General features: G+C 47.6%; 1 protein-coding gene across 18 annotated transcripts in view; it reads right to left on the bottom strand.

The window, feature by feature from the left end:
- CADPS (calcium dependent secretion activator) overlaps positions 1 to 8,231 on the bottom strand; it is a 168,919-nt gene extending 160,688 nt beyond the window's left edge. For 14 of the 18 annotated variants that reach the window (XM_015875155.1, XM_032447316.1, XM_015875147.1 and 11 more), the window contains exon 1: positions 7,765 to 8,231. In XM_015875155.1, coding sequence (XP_015730641.1) covers positions 7,765 to 8,136 — 372 coding nt within the window. In that variant the 5' untranslated portion in view covers positions 8,137 to 8,231. The remainder of the gene's footprint in view (positions 1 to 7,764) is intronic. The other 4 variants (XM_015875151.2, XM_015875149.1, XM_015875145.1 and 1 more) reach the window with 1 other exon arrangement.
- Between the last annotated feature and the right edge of the window lie 11,935 nt (positions 8,232 to 20,166).

Here is a 20,166-nt window from a genome sequence, read left to right on the forward strand (position 1 = left end):
TTCCTAGTCTCACCTTGATGTGCACTGAAGTCTGAATGATTTGCATTTTCACGTCTAATTGAAATGTGTGTTGCTGTCTGACAGGCCCTAATCTCCTCCAAAACATGCTCGTGTGCCTCCCTTCCCAAAGCAAACACTTATCAGAAGTTTCACCTTGAATATAGGTCACAGAATTGCAAGGCAAGTAATCAGAGCTGAAAACAAAAGAAAAAAAGAAAAAAGAGATTCCAGGTAGAAATATATATATATTTCCAAAAGGCACATCTGTTCTCTTGAACCACAGCAAGGAAAGATGACCATTAACACAAAGGGTGTGTGGCAAAAGAATCAATTGCTTAAGGAAGAAAAATATCACCTGGCGTTATCTTTCATCATTAAGTTTTCATGGAAAAAATGCTGTGATTGGCTTAGTCTGAATATACACAAAATGTAAAGAAACCATCTGACATCGCTGAGGCATAACAGCACAAGATAAATGGAGATGATTTGCCACACTACTGGAGCAGCTGTAACTCCCTCCCAGACCTGCAGTAATAAAATGAAAGGACACAGAAATAGCAAGCCATCTGCTTCTGGCTGGCCACTGAATCTTGTGCTTTCAGCGGACAGAATGGAACTGGGGGCCTTGCTCTTCTGCTCGCATGGGTTTAAGCAGCTGAGCTGCTCTACCAGTTTGACAGCCCCTCTGTGGCTGGTTTCACATGGGCTGTCCCGCAGGCAGCTGAGCCACAGGACAAACATCTGGAGGCCGGGATGGGGGTGCAGCTCACGCCAAGAGCCCAAAACAAGGACAGCCAGCACGTGTATCCACACACAGAGAAGCACAGCCCCGCCATGCAGCCTCCTAGCACTGCAAAGCCAGGAGAGAGCAGCAGCCAGGACCTGCCCTTCACACCTCGCTGCCATCTCGCCTTCCATCTCAGCACGGCTCATGCAGGCAGGTCTACATGACACCCCACGTGTGTAAATTAAACATCGGCTCTTTTTATCAGCAAGTGTGTACAACTTGTAAGCATGAATTATGCAAGGCTATTAACTGCCTTATTATAAGAGGGAGCAGCTGTGCAGGCTGCGGGGAGGACACACACACAGTTGCAGAAGGGGCAGCACATGGATGTTCAGCGCCTGAACTGCAGCAATGGGTCGGGTCCTGGTGCTCTCTCACATCCTGCCCTAAACAATTAATGCAGCACCCCGTGAGCCCACAGCACTTGACACAGGAGGAAAATAAAACCATTGACGGCAGACCAAGAAACTGCACCTTGCTGAGCAGCTCAGCCCAGGGAAGCACCACACAGTTTGAGCCACCATACTGATGAGCTGCAGAGGGCCACAGGCTGGTAAGCCAAGCAAATCTTTGCAGAGATGACATCATGCTTAATAGGTGTGCTGGGGGCACAACGTACCTATAGGCTGAGAAAGCTTTTGGTACAATTTCACATGAAATATTAATCTCTCTAGTCAATAGGAATGCTATTAGGATGGAGTGGCTGGTCTGTACCCAGCTGGGAACAAAGTAGGTGCCTATAGGGGAGGCACAGATTGGTATTAAGGCCAGGTTTATTTATTGTATATATCACGGAGCAAGCATCAAACACAACAATTACGTTTACTGATGATTCAGAGTCGTGTGGGCTCCTCAATACACAAGAGGAGGTCAACAAAGTCCTGGACAACTGTGAGCAAGCAAGCACCTCAGGGGATAATTAAATTAATTCAAGCTATGGAAATGCCACACAACAAGGCTAAATCATAGAGCAAATAACATTAGAAAGGACTTTGAACTCTGAGACAACATGAGACAAATCCAGGCTGCTGCTGGCTCCCAGTTACACATGCAGTGTGCCAGGTGCTGTACAAGCACAAGGCCCACATCTATCTTGGCCATCAGAGGGAAAGTCACTAATAGAAAAACCACAGTGACAGTAGTTATGTGTTCCCAGCCCAACACTCATGGCGCTGGAGAGGCCACATCGCACTGGGACAGCTCATGATGCAGCAGCCCTGTGTATGTGTGGGTGCAAAGCTCCCAGGAGAGCACAGCTGATTCCCAGCACCTGCGCCACCAACAAACCAGCACCATAGGGACAGGGCTGATATCATCACAACATGGTACCCTGCAGCACTAAAAGTGGTTTGGAGGAACATAATTTCCCAGCATAGCTCAAAAAGAACAGGCAGCTTGCATCACTTACTTGCCACTAATTGCCAGAGCTGCACTGAGGAGCCCTGCCTGATGCAAGGCAGCTCCCATAGCACACGCCAGCACATCTTATCCAAGCTAACCTACCCAACAAAGGAGCCCATTGCAGGGTACAGCCCCAACACTGCTATAGCAAGACCATGGAACATCTAGAGCAGCAACTTGAGACAGGACACAGGAGAACAAGTGAGAAGTGGCAGTCACACAAGGCCCTGAAGGCGAAGAGAAGATGCTAAATTTGATGAGGTTGAGGAAGGGAGCCAAAGGAGGAATAAATAGAGCTAATGAGAAAACAAGGCATGAGCATTCAAAAACCTTTAACACACTGCTAAACAGCAATAAAAAGGCAATTAGAATTCCGAGATGCATGGAGGGTAATTGCATGCATTGTAAATAGGGGATGGGAACACTGTCCCACGCAGCAGGATCCGATTTACTTTTGGGGTGACTCCTGTACAGACAGGAATATTCTGGTGCGAGACAAAAGCTGACAAAGAAGAGTCTACAGAGAGGAGATTACAGAAAAAATATCTACCATGTATCCCTCTGCATGAAACACACCAAGAATGAGCATTGCAATGGGAGGCTCCAGAGGTCCAAGCTTAAGGAACTGGAAATAAAAGTCCAGCAACAGAGATACAGAATAACCTTAGAAACTGAGGTGTAAAATGCTATTTTCTCTCTGCTTATTCTCCCCCAGCCTCCCTCAGCCTTCCACACCAGCTCCCACCTGGGAGCCCACACACTATCTGCACAGCCCTAACTCCAGCTAGGCCTTGGCCACACACCAAAACAACCCCTCACCGCTCCAGCAGCTGCACATCCCCAGCTACCAGCAGCAGATGGGCCCTGCCTGGAGGTCTGGCTGGCAGAGGATGGGCCAGGGACACCCCACACTGCTGAGCCCCTCAGCACAGCTCCAGCTGAAGCAGAGCTCAGTGTCCTTCCTTCATCCTTGCATCGTCACCATGCAGGTAGTGAGGCAGCTGGTTCCTGCTGCGTCACCCCATTAGCTTCCTTCCGAAGCAGCGATGAGTCTGTAATCTCTGATTACAAGGGTGGGAGCAGTCAGCTAAGATGGAAGGTAAAGCTTGAGGCCTTGACAGCTCCGTGTCGGCAATACGCAGAGCTGAACCAGGAAAGGATTTAGCATCTTAGAGAAATTTCCCTTTGGCTTGATTTTCAGCTTGCATCTCACATCACCCCCCAGTGCCTATACCTCGTCTATCCAGATGCAAGAGCAGCAGACCCTTCCTACTGCAGATGCAATCAGCTGGTGGGACCCTCAGCTGGGAGAGGGGCATGCTTCCAAGCTCAGGTAATGCCAACTAGCATCACCTGGGCCTGGAACATGGTAAATTCCCCAGAGAATCACCCTGCAGGCATCAGCACACCCTGTATGCCTAATCAATTGCAAACATGTCTCATGACTAACAAACTTCTGCACTGACTTACAGAATCCACACGCTCCCAGAGCAGTCCAATCCAGCTCAGTGTGCACTCAGGATGCTTGTCCTAGAGCATGACTGAATCGAGGTTTCACTAAGTTAAGCTGCTAACACCTGGGTGTGTGCAGACCACACTGAACAGCCATGGCTGCAGGATTGGAGCAAAGAGTTTGAGAGTCACGACTTGTGTGTTGGGGCAGCGTTCCACCCACTTGTGTGTCAGCTGAATTACACAGCTCATGGTGCACCCCATAGTGATGGGTCACGAGCCAGTGGTGTGTATTTGTTACAGAGATGGAAGTCCAAACTCCCCATCCTGCTCTGAGACGGGCAGGTTTTGAACCATGGTAACTGTGAGCACTGCATGGCTTACCCTAAGCTGAATAAACATTTGGAAGACATTTTGACTCAGGTGTTTAAATTTAAGGAAAGGTCTGACTTGCTTATTAGCCTGAATCACAGGCAGACAGTGCAGAGTATGGTCACTAAAAGCACTTTTTCAACCAACAACTGTGCACTCAAAGTGACAGCACTTACAGGCGGTGCTCATAACCATGTCCACCCAACACAGAAGAACAGCCAGGCAAAGCAGAGGCAGCATCCCAAGCTCTGCTTTCCCTCCCATGTGCTCCACGCTGTCCCAAAGCAGGAAATGAGGCCACCTGCTTTTCTGCCTCCATTCCCAGCAGGGAACAAAACCCACCTGGCAGGGGTCCACCCATCCCCTTGGGTGACAGGTCCCTTCTCCTGAACTCATTGTTCTAATTAACCCAGATTTTTGGAGATGTACTACAGCAGAGACCACTTTGAGGCTGAAATCCTGGTGCTGCCAAAGCCACTGGCAGAACTGACGTTGACAGCAACTGAGCAACAGCTTTATTGATCATACTGTATCTGTTAAACTCCGCATATTAATCACATGTACATAACTAAATGTAAGCATGATGTTAATCCTCTGGATTAAAGTACTGGCAGCAGCTAACAAGGGGTAGCATACATACTTTGCTAGTACCAGCACCGTGATGCCTGGGTTCCTACTGCTAAACTGCACTAAAAATTAATTACTTCTTCAGCTAACAAAAGAATTACATATGGAAATGACTTGTAGACCACTTCCCACTTAGGTGAGCGGAGCACGAGTGACTCATAACTCATCAGAAGGAATTACAAACTGTGCAGAAGGCAACGAGCTTCAGGGAGAGTAGAGCGTCTAGACTATGCAGAGCAAGGCTGTAAATTAGACTCTCTGCAAACGACGGGCTTTTAGCCGGGGTTGCATGATCAGATGAGTCCTCCCCACTCATAACATCTCTGGCCTGAGAGGTGCCACCCATGATAATTGAATCATTGGTCCAGATCAGGAGCTGCAAAGTTTTACAACAGCCAAAGAACAAGCTTCCAGACTATTTAATTACCTGCTTCCCGATTCAATCAGCTGCAAGCATATAAATAGCCAAACTATGGCAAATATTTAATATCGGCTGGAATTAAATTAAGATAAGGCACTGGCAAAATAAATGATAAGCGTTTTAACTGAAAATCATCATTTTCTGTGGATTCCAGACAATTTGTTGAGCACAACACTCATCTTCTGTTCTCTGTGCTGCTAAGGAGCAAGGAAAGAACAGACAGAAAGCAAGAACCATCTGCTTTCCTATCCTGGCTGCAGAGCTGCAAACCCCACATCTCTGAGGGCTCCTTGGGTCCAACAGAGCAGCACCTGACCACACAACCCCAACTTCCCCTACAAATCCCACCACCACCACCTGAGTCATAGCAGCCCCAGGATGACATGTCAGAGGTTTGAAGATAAGAACTTGTGCAAAAATAGGATGAGAGCAACAACTCGACCCAGGAGAATAAAGAAACCACAACTATTTAGAAGGCTGTGTTAGGTTTACCACGTTCCTAATCGTTGCAGCACCTACATGCATGCCAAAATGGCAGAAAGGCTATACTTTAAGATGCAATGCTACAGGTTTAAGAGAGTTTGATCCCACACACCTGCTCTGCACTGAGCACAGTGCTTAAATTGATCACTTTAAGCTTAAGCTCTTTGCTGAGTTTTGCTGGCACACCCGACACCACCTGCAGGCTCTCACAAGGACCCAAATGAGCTCCAGTGACATGCAGCAGAACTGCTATTTCCATCCTACAACAAAACCAATTGCCCTCTCTTCCATCACTAATATGGAAGTTACAAAGTGGACTCAGCAGCACCGGGCAGCTCAGCAGGACGCAGCAATCTGTGATTTGCAGTGCTATCAGATATGCAGCAACACACAAAGTTCTCATTATGAAGACTAAACCCATCAAAACCTCCCCAGCAAAATTCCATGCCCAAAGAGGAACGAGTCACAAACATGTCACCCTGGGGCCTCCTGCAGCTGGGAAAGGAGGGATGGGGTTTTGGCAGAGTGATCTGAGAGGAAAACAGCAATCACATGGAGCCCATACGGAGCTCTGGCAGTGCTCTGAACTACTTCAGCAGGAGTCAGGCTTAGGAACACGGACAAGGATTTACTCCCAGGAACCTCTGTGACAGCTGAATATGGGAACATACAGGAGAAAAAACCCAGAGTGAAATCACCTTTAAAAGGTTGAATTCAGTTTGACACGTGTTGTCAAGTTAAATTTAGCTTCCCAAACTCCATTTAAGGACCAAGTTTGTGTGGAGATGCTAAACCCCTGCGAGATGCCTATTTGAGCCGTGTTTATAGAGAAGCCAGGCATATTTCCCATATATCACACAGAACAGATGTTTTTCGCCCCAGGTCCCACACACCTTCCCTATTCCTTTGAGTCCTGCTGCCAGGTCATTGATTTTTCCATTTCTTTGTTCCACCTGCACGTCCCTCCTGCCTCCCACCCCTGCCTGTCCCTGCACAGCACAGCACTGACCACACAGCTGTGTCTCATCCTCCTTCCCAACCTCACATCCCCACACCAACAGATGCTGCTCTTGGAAATACTCCTTTCTGTCCTCAGTTCACTTTCACGTGAGGAACAGCTGCTCTGTTTGCTCACGTTCCTCCAAGACAAGGAATAACATAAACTCCATTATTCTCCTAACACGAAGTTAGTTAGGAAACAAAAAATCAAGACGACTTTGAAAACCCGCTACTTGCTGGGGAAAAGAAAGAGTTGCGAGCAAAAAACCTGTATCAAAAACTCTCTAAACCTTGTCTTATCTTCAGCCACAAGCTTCACACTCACAAAGCAGATCACCAACCTTCCAGCAAGCACCAGATTGTCCTATACTGCCTTTACGTGCAGAACGGATACACTTCCCTACCTCCGTATGTTGCAATGACTAATAATAGTCCTCTGGTGTAGCAGAGCTGAATGAATGTCATTCCCATCGATACATCCAGGAGTTTCCCTGAGTATAAAGGTCATTTGTGGAGGCAGGATGCTACCAAGGCTACAAAGGCCACCTATGAAACTCAGCTATAACCAGGAATAAACAACAGCCGTCCATCAGCTGTGCCCCACCATGAAGGAGTGTGGGCTGTGTTTGCTGGGATCTGTCTGCATCCCTGTGCTGCAGAAACTTCACATCTACGCTGCTGAGCGCAGCCAGCCCCGTGTCAGCTCCAGTGCCCAGATGAGGGGCACTTGGCACAGCTCAGTGCCCCCGTGACACACGCAGGGAGGACATCGTGGTAGTATCAGCTGTTCTATGGCAAAGCTCTGCTGTCACGCTTTGCCAAGGAACGGGGGAGCACACGCTGGGAGAAGTTGGAAGGAGGCTCTGCAACTCCTTAAGTCAACTCCCAGAGAAAGGAACTTTGCAGTAAGATCAAACTTGCAGACTCCTCTTGCAGGATGACAAGGTACAATACCATAAACGCTATTTCTCTCCTTTCAACAACCTCCAGCCGGCCAAAATCCCGGACATCCCCAATTCCCATATTGCATAACCAGGTGCCTGGGCGGCAGCGGAGCCACACAGCGGGACGGGGCCCTCATGGGTCAAGGTGCCCCGAGCCGGCACTGCCCTTGGGGCGCCCGGGAGCGGGCAGGGGGCGGCGCGGGGATACGGGGGGCAGGAGGGCAACAGGGGCACGGCACCGCGATGGAGGAGGGGAGGGCAGGGCAGCACGGCGGTACCTTCTGCTGCCGGCGGGCCATGTCGGTGGGCTGCTTGGCGTTGAAGGGGTAGGCGATGCAGCGCATGACGAAGACGTAGAGCTGCAGCTTCCTCTTCCTCTCCTCCTCCTCTCGCTGCAGCCGCTCCAGCTCATCCTTCTCCTTCTCGCTGGCTACAGACGGGCTGGGGCTGGCGGGCCGAGCCGCTCCCCCTGCACGCCCGCCCGGCTGCAGCCCCCCGCTACCGCCACCACCGCCACCGGGGCCGGGGCCGGGACTATCGCCGGGGCGGCTGGGCGAGAGGCGGGCGGCGGCGGGAGCCAGCGGCTCTTTACCGCTCTCCTCCTCCACCAGCTCCTCCGACTCCTCCTCGCTGGACGACGGGTCCAGCATCGCGGCGGTTGAGGCCGGAGCTGGGTTTCGCTCGGCACAACGCGGCTCTACCCGGCTCCGCTCGACACCGCGCCCGAGCGCGCTCCCGCGCCGCCCCGCCCCTAACGGGGGGCGCTGTCCGTGGTGCTGAAGAGGGAGACAGCGCGCCGGCGGCCCTATTGCGCATGCCCGCTGGGAGCCGGAGAGGAGCAGCGGCCGCCATGGTGGTTATCACATAGGGGATGGGAGGAGGTCGTGTTCTGCTCGTCCCCACGGCCTCTCGCTGACACCACGGTGTCCTCGTGGCCATACACCGGCACCACAGTATCTCCACAGCCATATCCTGTAAGCCCGCAAGGCCAGCACACAAGGTCGTGCAGATTGTACACTCACAAATGAAGCTGAAGGTTTTTATCAAGCCTCAGTGCTTCCATGTTTCTATGACTGGGTTGGAAGACCTTGCAGAGCAAGTTACACCCTCCTACATCAGACTTCCCAAGGCCCCATCCAACCTTAGTCACTAATTAGCACCAAGGGACGTGGTTAATGGGCATGGTGAGGGGTCTTTTCCCCTTTTCCCGAGGTCTTTTCCAACCCTTATTATTCTATATTTGATGAGCTAGACAGATTTCCAGGAGCAGCTTTTGGGGATGAATCAGTGAAAATGCTGTGTGTGTTTGATACTTTAATTTTTGGTGCTTTCCAGATCTGATTGAGGCTTTGTTTGCTTCCACATGCGTCTTTGTGGTGGGTGGCTGCTTTCAAAGTTTATTTCTTTTTCTGCTTAATTAGTGGTGCTTCCACTGGAAACGTCAAAACAGCCACCACCTGTTACACATGTTGGTAAATGGCTGTCACTTCTCAAAGGAGGCAAACGCTGATTCCTGGCCATGGGGCATTTTGCCTGGCCCCTGGGCTCGTATATCACTAATGTGATGACAAGAAAATCTCAAAAAGTTCTTTTAATTTTTTAATTATCCTTTTATAAATATATATACACACTATCCATCAAGTAATCTCTTAGTGTTTTGATTCCAGTTGTGCCAACAGAAAAAACAAACAAATACAAAAACAGAAGAAATGACACAGTGTATAATGGTAAATGTAATTCCACAGCAAGACTTGCTTTGTGATTTTCAAGAAAGAAAAGCTGTTTCTTGTATTGGAGAATGAAGGCATTTCTTCCTGTGCATGCTCACCCTTGTATTTTAGGGAGTAAATGTTCGAGAGCTGCATCTCCATGTCTTCCCTGTCTTAGACATTGCAGCAATGAAACTACGATGATCAGAGGAAAACTGGACTATTTTTTTAATGAAAGGTTTTCTTTCAGTGGTGAGTTTTGATCTGGTTCAGTGGCTGGTACTATTGAGAAGAGATGGAATCACTGGGAATAAAAGCAGCTGGGGGTGACAGAAGCAACTTTTGCTGGTAGGAACATCACAGACATTGCCTATCTTTCTGCAGAGACAGATTGACTCTTCTGACAGATTGTCAGAAATGATTTCTTAAATTAATTGATGCGAAATAGATACACACAATTGCTTCCCTCCGCCCTTCCAAAAATGTTCTTCTTTGGGAGCTTTCAGAATTATATTTATCCTTCAGTGGGTGAGATTTTGCTCGCTGGATAATTTTGAAATTGGATATGCTTGGCAGGGTCTGGCTAGACATCAGGCAAGGATTAGGTAAGGTTCATGGGAGGTTCTGCTGGTCCAGCAAAGCAGGGACACATGCCCCTTACAGCATTTGTCCTGGTTGTTGTATCTGAGCATTCAGCATCAATGTTTTGGGTTTTTTTTTCCCCTGTATAAAGGAAAGAACAAAGTCAGAAAGTCTCAGACCTCTTACTTTCTGTATCCAAATGCCATCAGGCATTGTTGTCCGGAGATCTGTACGTGCCCAGCTCTCCTTGGAACACCTCCCAGTCACAGCTGTTGGCATCCTGCTAAAAGCAGCGCTAATGTAGCAGTGCCAGCTGCAGGAGATGTCCCCTCTGACACTTCTGCAGGAGCTAAGGTGGATTTGGGACTTTGGGAGATCCTAATCTGCACCCTGTCTCCAGCTCTATTGCTGCAAGGGTGGCATGAGGAGCATTTCCCTCAAAAGGATCTCTAAGGTCCCCTGTTAAAAATACAAATGGCATGAAAACCCCGAATTTTGCATCAAAAATCATGGCTGAAGCCATGATGATAAAGCGGCCTCACAATAGGCACTGTTGTCTGCATCACATGGGAAGAGAACAGCACGAGTGGAGCCATTGTGGAAATTATGTGTGTGTAACTTCCATTGGAAATATTTCATTGTGGGTAATTGTGTAATTACCCATTATGAGTGGGTTAATGTAAACAAATGAGAGCATTAGCTAAGCCATTTCTGATACTATACTGGCGAGCATTTCTGTTTGCCCAGGATATGGTTTGGGTTAAAAGGATGCAGAATGTTGGGTTGTTTGCTTTCAAGATACAACAGAGCTGCAAAAACCATGGGCCTTTCTGGCCTCTCACTTCACAGCAGGCTCCAGATCTGCCTCTGTCTATTTGTTCCCAGCATCGTGAATTAATTGCTTCTTCTACACTTTCCAGAACAATTACTTAATGATTTCCAGTGTGCCTACATTTCCATCTCTCTTGCTTCTTCCAGTAAGAGGAAATGCATCCTGTGAGGAAATGTCTGAACTCTGTGCCTGCTCCTGATTACAGGATGAACAGGGAGCAGCACAAGCTGATGCACCCAGAAGTACCTGCATCATCCCAGGAGGAAATAACACTGCACACCTCTCCTGGCTGGAGCCTGGAGATATCAAGTGGCCTCCGATATTGGAAGCAGCACAGGCTTAAGGATATTTAAAGTATTTATTTCCATTTTATACAGCGTAAAATGGCAAAGCCTGGTGATACCAGAAGAAATCACTGCTGTAGCATTTGTATTCCTCTCCATTTATTCCCATTAGATGGAGGGAATCTGTGTAGGTAAGGATTTGTGGAAAGGAATGTAAAGAAAAGCAGAGCTGAAACTGAGGCCTCAGCATTGCAAAGGCTGTGCCTGTGTACGAGGCACTGCCACATATTGCCTTTGCACTCAGGCTGGCAGGACCAAACTGTATGGAAGAAACCCTCCAAAAGAGTAAACTTCATTTATAGCTGCCGCTTGGGAGAGCTTAACTGAATGTCTCCCAGTGGGAGGCTCATATTTGCATAAAAAACAAACAGACCTGCTCTCCTTTTATTAATGTCTGGTACAGGGCTAAGCCTGCCTGTTTATGAATGCTGGAAGCAGTTAGCACCTTTGTAAAACATGCATGTGCCAAAGGCAGCAAGTTATGGAGATGGTCTAGAAGAGAAAAGAGAGGAAAGTGCATCCCTTGCGCTGTTTATCACCTCAACTGTAGTCCCCCTTGGGCACATGAACTCCCTTGCTCTGCACGTAACAGTAGGACTGGAAAGCAAGGCATTCTGCTGCTGCTGAGCACACCCAATGACTGCAGCTCTGCACCTAATGCACTGCTGCCTCCTGCCCAGCCCCAGTATTTCATGTGCCTTATACCTGCAGGATGCCAATCTGAAAGTGCTGCAAGGTGTGAGGGGCCTTGGTGGGGTGCAGGATCAACTGATTTCAAGTGGTGAAGACATGGGCACGGTGCTGCACAGTGCCAGCCCCTGAGCAGTCAGACATTGCCTGCAGGCTGCTGCTCATGGCAAGTCCAGGAGTCACACATCTGTGAGCGTTTGTTCTGGCTGTAGCTCACCATGGCCCCATCCTTTTAGCAGTGTGCCTTCAAAACATGGAATAAATGTTTGCTCAGCTGAGCCTCTCGTTTTGAAATTGCAGGTTTGTGATGCAAGCCTGGATTTTGTATAGTAGCAGGTGACATGGGAGGGAAAGCAAAGAGCCAAAAGCGGTGGCAAAAAGTCTGCCTAAATACAGAAGGATCTCCCAGTTGATTCCAATGGGAAATTTCAGCAGCAACTGAAGGAGTCGCTGAGGGCCAGCCTTACTTATGCCGTGCTACAGGTAGTAAATGAGGACTTTGTTTACTGTTTCTTCCTGAGGACTTGCTGCTGTGTCCTTGGATGCTCACAGTGAGGACCTGGATGGTGTGCTCCTTGCAGCTGGGTAGGTTACAGAGCAGTGTGAGCAGGAGGTTTCATCAGCACGTCCTTGGTTCAGGCATAAATAGAGTCTGGTCTGCAGCTACAGAATGCCACAGTGAAATGTTGCTGCTTGGTGCTAATGCTAATTTACAGGAGGGAAAGAGAAATCCTGGTATGACTGAGGCTCCGGTTGTTTCACGGTTTCCTAAAATAGAAGAGAAAACAATCCCGGTTTCTTGGTAACAGTGTTATATAGATTACTGCGCCTCCTAAACAGAAGGGCTTAAAACGGTGTGCTCTTTTCACCCCTTCATGCACACTCAGCTAATATTTACACTGGGCTGCTGGCTGCCGCAGGAGCAGGTGAGGGCAGGGAGGATGCTGGTCTTGTTCAAGCCCTCAACACAGTGACATGGGATGGGGAAGGAAGCACATCAGACTCGCTGTGGCAGTGGCATGCCTGGCTCTTGCACTGGCCCCAGCTGCATCTCAGCATTCCTCATGCTGTTGCATTCTCTCAGCCCCTCCCTGCCCTGTGCATGGATCATTACGGCGAAGGGCTCCCTGATTTACAACACAAGCTGTGTATTTTGCTTGTCTTTTGCAAGTTGCTATCTCAAAGAGTAGCCTTCCAACTCCTTCTCGATGAAGCAGGATACAACTGCTTCACTGCAGACTTGTGCTGATAGTGAACCTTGTGGACAGCACTCATGGCTTTGGTAGCCAGGGAGTTGCTGCTACAAGACACCTGTCCTCTTTGCAAGGCTTCTAGCCTAGCTAGTGCAGAACACCCTTAGTATGTTGCAGCATCCCTGCAGCTCTTGAGTGACTTCATAAATTGTCCTTACAGAGCCTCTGGATGTGAGGGCAGGCAGCAGCAGCAGGGATTAGCAAATCCATTTCCTCAGATCACAAGGCAGGTGAGTTATCTGCATCCTCCTTCGTGCAGCTGCCTGCTGGGGAGGAGAGTGGTGTGTCCCACACCGTGCTGCCAGGAAACTGGGGCTTGCAATGAGGTCACCTCCTAATCTATTTATGGGTCATGTGTTTGAAGATGCTTTGGGAAAGCGTGCCAGCCTCTCAAAATGTCTCCTGAGACGCTGTTTGCTTGTGTTTCTCCTCCCAGAAACCTTCCCCTTTGAGGATGCTGTGTGCTGCTCTCCAGACCTGAGAAGCACCTGCAAGGAAATGAGTGCTCCTGCTGCAGCCAGCACCAGGGAGAGAAGGGATAAAGGGCGATGAGAGGCACATCAGGGCAGAGGAGAAGAGGTTGAATTGCATTCTCTGATAGCGTGAAGCAGAAGGAGGTAGAGATGTGCTGCATGTCCTGGCCCCATGCCCTGCTGCTGAGGCTGGGGCAGAACCTGTCCCACTTGGGACACAGCACATTCAGGCACTTGGCCCTGGCACTGACTTGGGTTTTTGCACCCACTTCAGAGATTTATTACACCTGGTGTTAAAATAAGTAACACCAAATTAGCCTCACCCAGCAGGTCCTGAAAGAGGGCAGACTCGATGTCTGTAGCTACTCAGCAAAATCCACCAGTGAGCTGCTTATCTCCACTTTCTTGCCAGACTGACAGCATCACATCCATGACAGGTTCAGCACCAAAATCCTTTCCAAACACCAGTGAGCAGATTGTAACAATATTTTGCTGCCCAGTCAGCGCTGGCTCCCAGCTTTTGAGGCATCCGTAATTAAAAATGACTGAGTCTTATTGCAATAGGAGGAACAAGGAGCTCTATTAAATGCACTCTACTCTGCTAGCCCAGAGCCTGGAAATAATTGCAGCTGATCTATTCCAGCATGCATAGGGCTCCTGCAAAACCTGGGGTGGATTGCTGCTGCCATTCAGTGCTTGATTGCAATCCCCAGGGTGGCTGCAAGTCAATGTGTATTTGCTTAGTTTTAACTTTCCTGCAGTAGTTTGTCTGCTGGTCTTCACCTTTCAGGAAAGCAACCAGAGAAGGTAGTAACCCATTTGTAGCAATTATGCTCTGGATGACTGATTGCTTCTCTGAATGCACATCCTCCCACTGTTAAGGAAATAACTCATCATTTCTGATAGGCTTTGGGGTGTTTTTATTCTGGAAGGGCTGATTTTACTGGTTTGCTGTGTATTACTGAGAACTTCCAGCTGAAGCTTTTTTTCTCCCCAGTAATTATGAGCCCTTGAATCTCACTTTGCACGAGTCACTTCCTCAGGTTTACAGAACTGACGAGATGGAGCTCCTATGGGGGCACGGATCTCACTTCTTATTAAACAGCACAATCGTAATGAATGCCTCAGAGTCACCACTTTTAAATAAACGCATTATCAGTGCCTGCAAAATCTATGTGAATTAATATGTAACATCAGTAAGTAGGACGCTCGAGCTGTATTTTAGGCACGCAATAAATATTTAATGATTTCTGTTCCAAATTTAGTGTGAAAGTGATTTAAATGCACAGCATGCTCCCTGCTTACATATCAACAATTCGACAACAAATACCAGCCGGCTGCTCTCGTGCTTCCTGGAGATACCACTCCCGTGCTGCAGAGCATCCACGCTGGTGGCACGGCTGTGGCTCACAGCGCTTGGAAAGTTATCTGCTATTAATTCAGCAAAGGACCGGCTCAGACTTGGCAGGCAGACCGGATGCTGCTCATAAGGACTTTGCTGTTGCCATCAGACGAGTTGCAAATAACATCCAACTCCATCCAGGAGCTCGGCTGGTGCTGGCAAGAGCAAAAGAGAATGTAGAGCAAAAGAGGTTGTAGCTTTTCCAACTGAAAGTTCACACATATTGAAAGAGGTGGTGACTCCTTCCTATTTCCAAAATGTTAGCGAGCATCTCGACCCACCAGGCCATACTGTGAGAGTGCTCAGACCCTCTCTGGTGCTGTTCAGGAACTGGGGTATTTGGTTGAGTTTTCACAGAGAAAATTCCTCTTTGCCAGCTCTAAAAGGGTGTTTTTCAGTTATTCACACCTCACTCCTCCCACCGTGGGCTTCCCAGACAGAAGGAAGCAGAAGGCTTTGTCTTATTAAATATCCCTTTGCAGCCACCCGCGCCCAGAGCTGGGGATGTGCCTGCCAGGATGAGATGCAGCTGCTCCAGGCTCATTGGCAGATGCAGCCCAAAGCAGCACAGAGCCCTGATAACATCAGAGACTGATAGAGCTGCTGAAGTCTGCATAGAGCAAGAGAATATTGTGTGCAGGTCTGTGCTGCGAGTGTGCCTGTTGTGCTCATTCTGCACATTTGCAGGCTGGGAAAGAAAAATCCAGATGAATTTGTTTCTTAAAAGCCTATTAACAGAGGGAAATGTTCCTCTTCATGCCACGGAAATCTCCTTTAAGAGGTTGATTTCGCTTTGATTCTCTAATTTACTGACAGGAAAGGTGCTGAGCTGCTTAGATTTCAGCCTTCTAAGTAATTCAGCATCTCTGTGCACGATATCACACAGCAGCAGCAGCAACAGGACTGCAAATTTTGATGTAGGTTTTTGAAGCACTGACTTGGATCTCCTCCAAGCTTTTGTGCAATGTTAGCATTTCCCATTACTCCCCAAATACTTCTGTTGTAAGCAGCATCTTTCAGGTGAGATGCAATTTTTTTCTCTCTCCGTAAGTAACTCAGTGCTGGGATGGTGTCAAGCACTGTGTATATACACATCCATATGCACATAAATGAATATCTCTGCATGCCCACCAGATTCCCATCATCTTAATGGGAGTTTCACCCCTCAGGACCTTGTTGCCCTCAACATATCAATCCAACACACTGCTTCAGGACACATCCTAAACTTCAGGAGCAGTTTTGCAGATCCAGGCTTCATTTCTCCAGTAGGATTGTGCCTATCGAGACAGAGCTTGTTTCTTCTGAACAGCAGGTTTCAAAGAGCAGGGCTGTACGACAGCCTGTTTGAACAGGCGTTGCTTTATTGGCCTCTCTGGAATAACCTCTGGCAAGCTGATTTACTGCAGCCATTTTACTGTGTGCAGATTGGAGGGAGCAGGTCTGTGTGCTTCTTCCCCTGGCAGCTGTTTGTGCTGTAGGTGAGGATGAATGGGATGACATGGTCACTGGTGGGCTGGAAGCAAGGTGAAAACATCAGTATTGGGTCTGCAGGGAGCTCTGCTCCTTCACAGCCTCTCCGTGTCATCTTACCTGGCTTTTGGGGGGCTGCTGGTAGCAGCAATGGCATAAAGGAGAAGCAAAGCAGAACTGCTTGCTGAATTTCAAATGATGGGAAGAATAAAATCAGCTAATATCAGCTATAGCCCTATAGTGCCATGTGCAGGGGGAGACAAGGAGCTGGAAAAAAAACATAAATAGCAGAAATTTGTCAGTGGATTCCCCAGTCCCCATAGAAGCCAGAGCTCTTGTCACCTGTGCAGGTTTCGTTCTGTGATCACGCAGGAGTGTCAGGGCAGGTGGGCAAGGACACCCTGCCACAAAGGAGGAGGAAGCTGCCTGGCTTTCCCTGCCCTGTGCTGGCTCTGCCCAAGCTGAAAACAGAAGGTGCAATCAGATATTTTTTGGCGGCAAGTGATGGGAATGGATTTTCAAGATTGACTGCAGCTTATCTCTGAATCTTTCCCGATAATTCCTGATTGAACACGCCTGCACTTCAACAGTGCCTCGGTTCACAATCCCCAGCCCTGATGCAAAGCTCTCCAGCACAGGGGAGGCTGGTGTATGTACACAGCTTATTAAATATGGTCTCTATTAAATCTTTTCTGCTGTCTTTTCAGCTTTCCATCTGGGTTTAGCTCCTGTTTCATTGCACCACTTTCTGTGAGGTGACAAAGCATACACTCCCCCTGCACAGACTCATGTAGGCTTTGGTCGAGCCACCTCTTAAGAGGCAATAAATTACACTGAGGTACCTGAGGAGCTCAGCTCAAGATTGTTCACTGAATGCTCAACTGACTTCCTCGCCCTGTTTTGTGTGAAGCACTACAGCACTGCAAGTGCACCTTTCTTTTATGTAATTTTTCCTACCTCTGGGATGGCATGTTTCTTTATCTAAAAATATATAAGCCAATAAAGGCATCGTGTTTATTTCTAGCTGTCTGTCCCTCATTCCTTAAAATTCTTGTGACTGTAGATCAGTGAGAGATAGAAATCTCTCAAAGGGCTACTTTCCTTAACGTTTGCTGCCCTTTTCCCCTCTGAAACAGAAAGTGGGTGACTAGGTAAATATTGCTGCAGTTGAGCAAGTCCTCTGAGAGCGTACAGAGCAGCATCCATACGCTGACTGCCTCATGCTGTCTGATATCCCCTGATAATTCCTGTCTGAGGAGAGCTGCTCCTAGTCCTGGTGGCAGAGCTTCATTCTGGCTTCCTTCCCAGGGAGCTCCTCTTTAATATATTCCCTGTAACACTGATATTTACAATCTCTGTCTCACTCTTTTTTTTTTATCACAAAACATGTATCTTCCCCGTGTATCATCTCCTATTTCTGAGAGCTTCTGTTTCGTTCTGAGCCATTTTTCTTGTCATTTCTATATATATATATATATGTATTCGTTGTTCTTCTTTTTTCCTGCACATCACAGTGAGTGCCACTTGCTGTGCCTTACTACACCATGCTCAGACAGCTGGCCTTGCTGCTCAGGACTGGACATGGGACTTGGAGATGGTGACTCGGCTCTTCATGGGAATAGCTGAGACCACAAACGTTTCTGAGCCCTGAAGGGGAAAAAAAGTAATTGCGGCTGACTGTGATTTACAGGTAGAGAGGGGCACGCTTACCCATCCTGTAGGGATAATCTGTGGATCAACTAGCAAGCCAGCCTCCGGAAACGCAACACAATACATATTCTTTAAAGATCCGACCTTACTCTTCTTTTGTTGTCTTTAAAAGTAAATCCAAGCACTTCTCTGTATTAACAAAAGTGTTTGATTGCAGCCTGTTAGAGGCTTCGTTAGTGTTCTTGGTGCATGAAAGCTTTAGCTAATTAACTTATGAAAAACTGGTGCTAAAAAGTGTGAGATACAAGTTTAATAATGCTACCCACATAATAAATCATGCCTTGGTGAGCTACTTAATTTTTCCAGCATTTTTAGATCGTTTGGAGGCATAATTTAATCTGATGGGGATGAATGTAAGTAAACGAAACATAAAATGTTGGGAGCAGTTGCCAGTCACAAAAACACAGTAGTAGCTTTGTGTCTCAGTTGTTTCTCTGCTTGCATCAGGTATTCGAGCTGTCTGGGGATGCACAGGCTCAGATTCACACTGCCTGCACAATGCTGGGGCATGAGAGGACTGCACCACTGACACATGCACCTCTTCCTTCTACTTTCCACCTTTTTCCATAACACCATGATATTTGAAGTTATGCATTTGAACACATTCTGTGTCCTTAATAAACTGCACAAGCTTTAAAGTCTCCTGGAGGTTTAAGGTTTTGCAGTAGGTATGGAATTCAATTTATAGGTTTGGGGCACTAAAGCAGAGCAGAAGAAACCCCCGAGCTACCGTACTTCCCTGTCTCCAGCCCATGTGCACTGATGGAAAACCTCAATGTCAGCAACTGGGCATTTCTCTAATGCTGCTGCAAACACCCTATGAGCCACCTGTCACCTAAATCGCTCAGTCCTTGAGAATGAGGACCATCTCTTGCAGAGATCACAGCACAAAAGAAACTTGCGGGCTGTGGTCCCTCTCATTTTACAGCAGGTGTCTGAAATGTGTCCATCATCTCATCTCTGAGCAGTGCTGAGTGCTGTCTATGCCTGTAAGAGATTATAGGATGGCCTGGGTTGAAGAGGACCTCAAAGATCATCTAATTTATACCCCCATGAGATCATGCCCTTAATGGAGACGGAGCTGTTTAGAATAAGGTCTTCAGCATCAGCGGGTATGGATTGCATTCCAGTACCTACTGCATTTCACTTGTTTCTGTGCTGCACTCAGATACTTCATCTGATCAAACATTTCTCCCAGCCATACAGCAAATCCTATATTGTATCCATAGCATGATGTGAGTCGATGGAAAAAGCTTTGTCAGACCACAAGATCTGACCCATTTATGTTTCAGCAGCTCTTTACATTTCTGGACTGCAGCCATGCTGACATTTATTTCTGCAAGAAATCTCCAATAAAATAGAGTATCTGATATTAATATAATTGACCTGCTGGCCTTGCTGAAGCTGCAGGGAAGTAAGTGTACATTTAATCAATTTTTCTGTGTATCATAGAGGTCATCACTGTGAGTGGGCTCCTGGAGATGCTTTCACTTACTCTTTCTCTACAGAGAAGCAAATTTTAGATCCCAAGATGATCTGAAGAATGAAAAATGTCCAACAGATGTCTTCGAACAAAAGCCTGTCAGAAAGAAACTTGATGCCACAAATGTGTGCAGTACCGTGTGAATTGGAATTGTGACTGCTTCCCTGCCCTGGGTACCACGAGCATCTGGGTTCCATGAGCATCCATTCACCTGGCAGCCAGGCACTGGAGAGAGCATAGTCAGCACTGCTGGCTGCAGAGCAGCTGTGGTTGGCCATAGCAGAGATTTTGGTCTAAGCAGGGAGGAGCAGCATTGCCAAGAATCTCAACGGTTGACAAATGCATGGACTGCTGTAAAAGAAGAGGAATATACTAGCAAGGTTTTACTTCAACAGAACCCCTTCTTGTATTTAGCAGTAAAGTAAAATTAGCACAAACTATGCTTTTTCTTTCTTAACTAAATATGTATTTCTGCAACAATTTTAATATAAACAGACTTGCTACTTGAGAATTAATTATATTTTATCTACTGTCAGCCTGATCTGATAGATAGCCATGGATGGTTAAGGCCTGCCGCTGTCCTGCGTCATTCCTATGGCTCTACTTTCTGTGTCATTTGAACTGCAAGTTCCCAGAAAAGGGGCTATTTTTACATTCTGTATTTATACGGAGCTTTGCACGAGAGAATTACTAGAAACTAATTACAACCAAGTGACGTAAATTAGCAGAGAA

Source organism: Coturnix japonica, chromosome 12, assembly GCF_001577835.2.
Source record: "Coturnix japonica isolate 7356 chromosome 12, Coturnix japonica 2.1, whole genome shotgun sequence".
Lineage (NCBI taxonomy): Eukaryota > Metazoa > Chordata > Aves > Galliformes > Phasianidae > Coturnix > Coturnix japonica.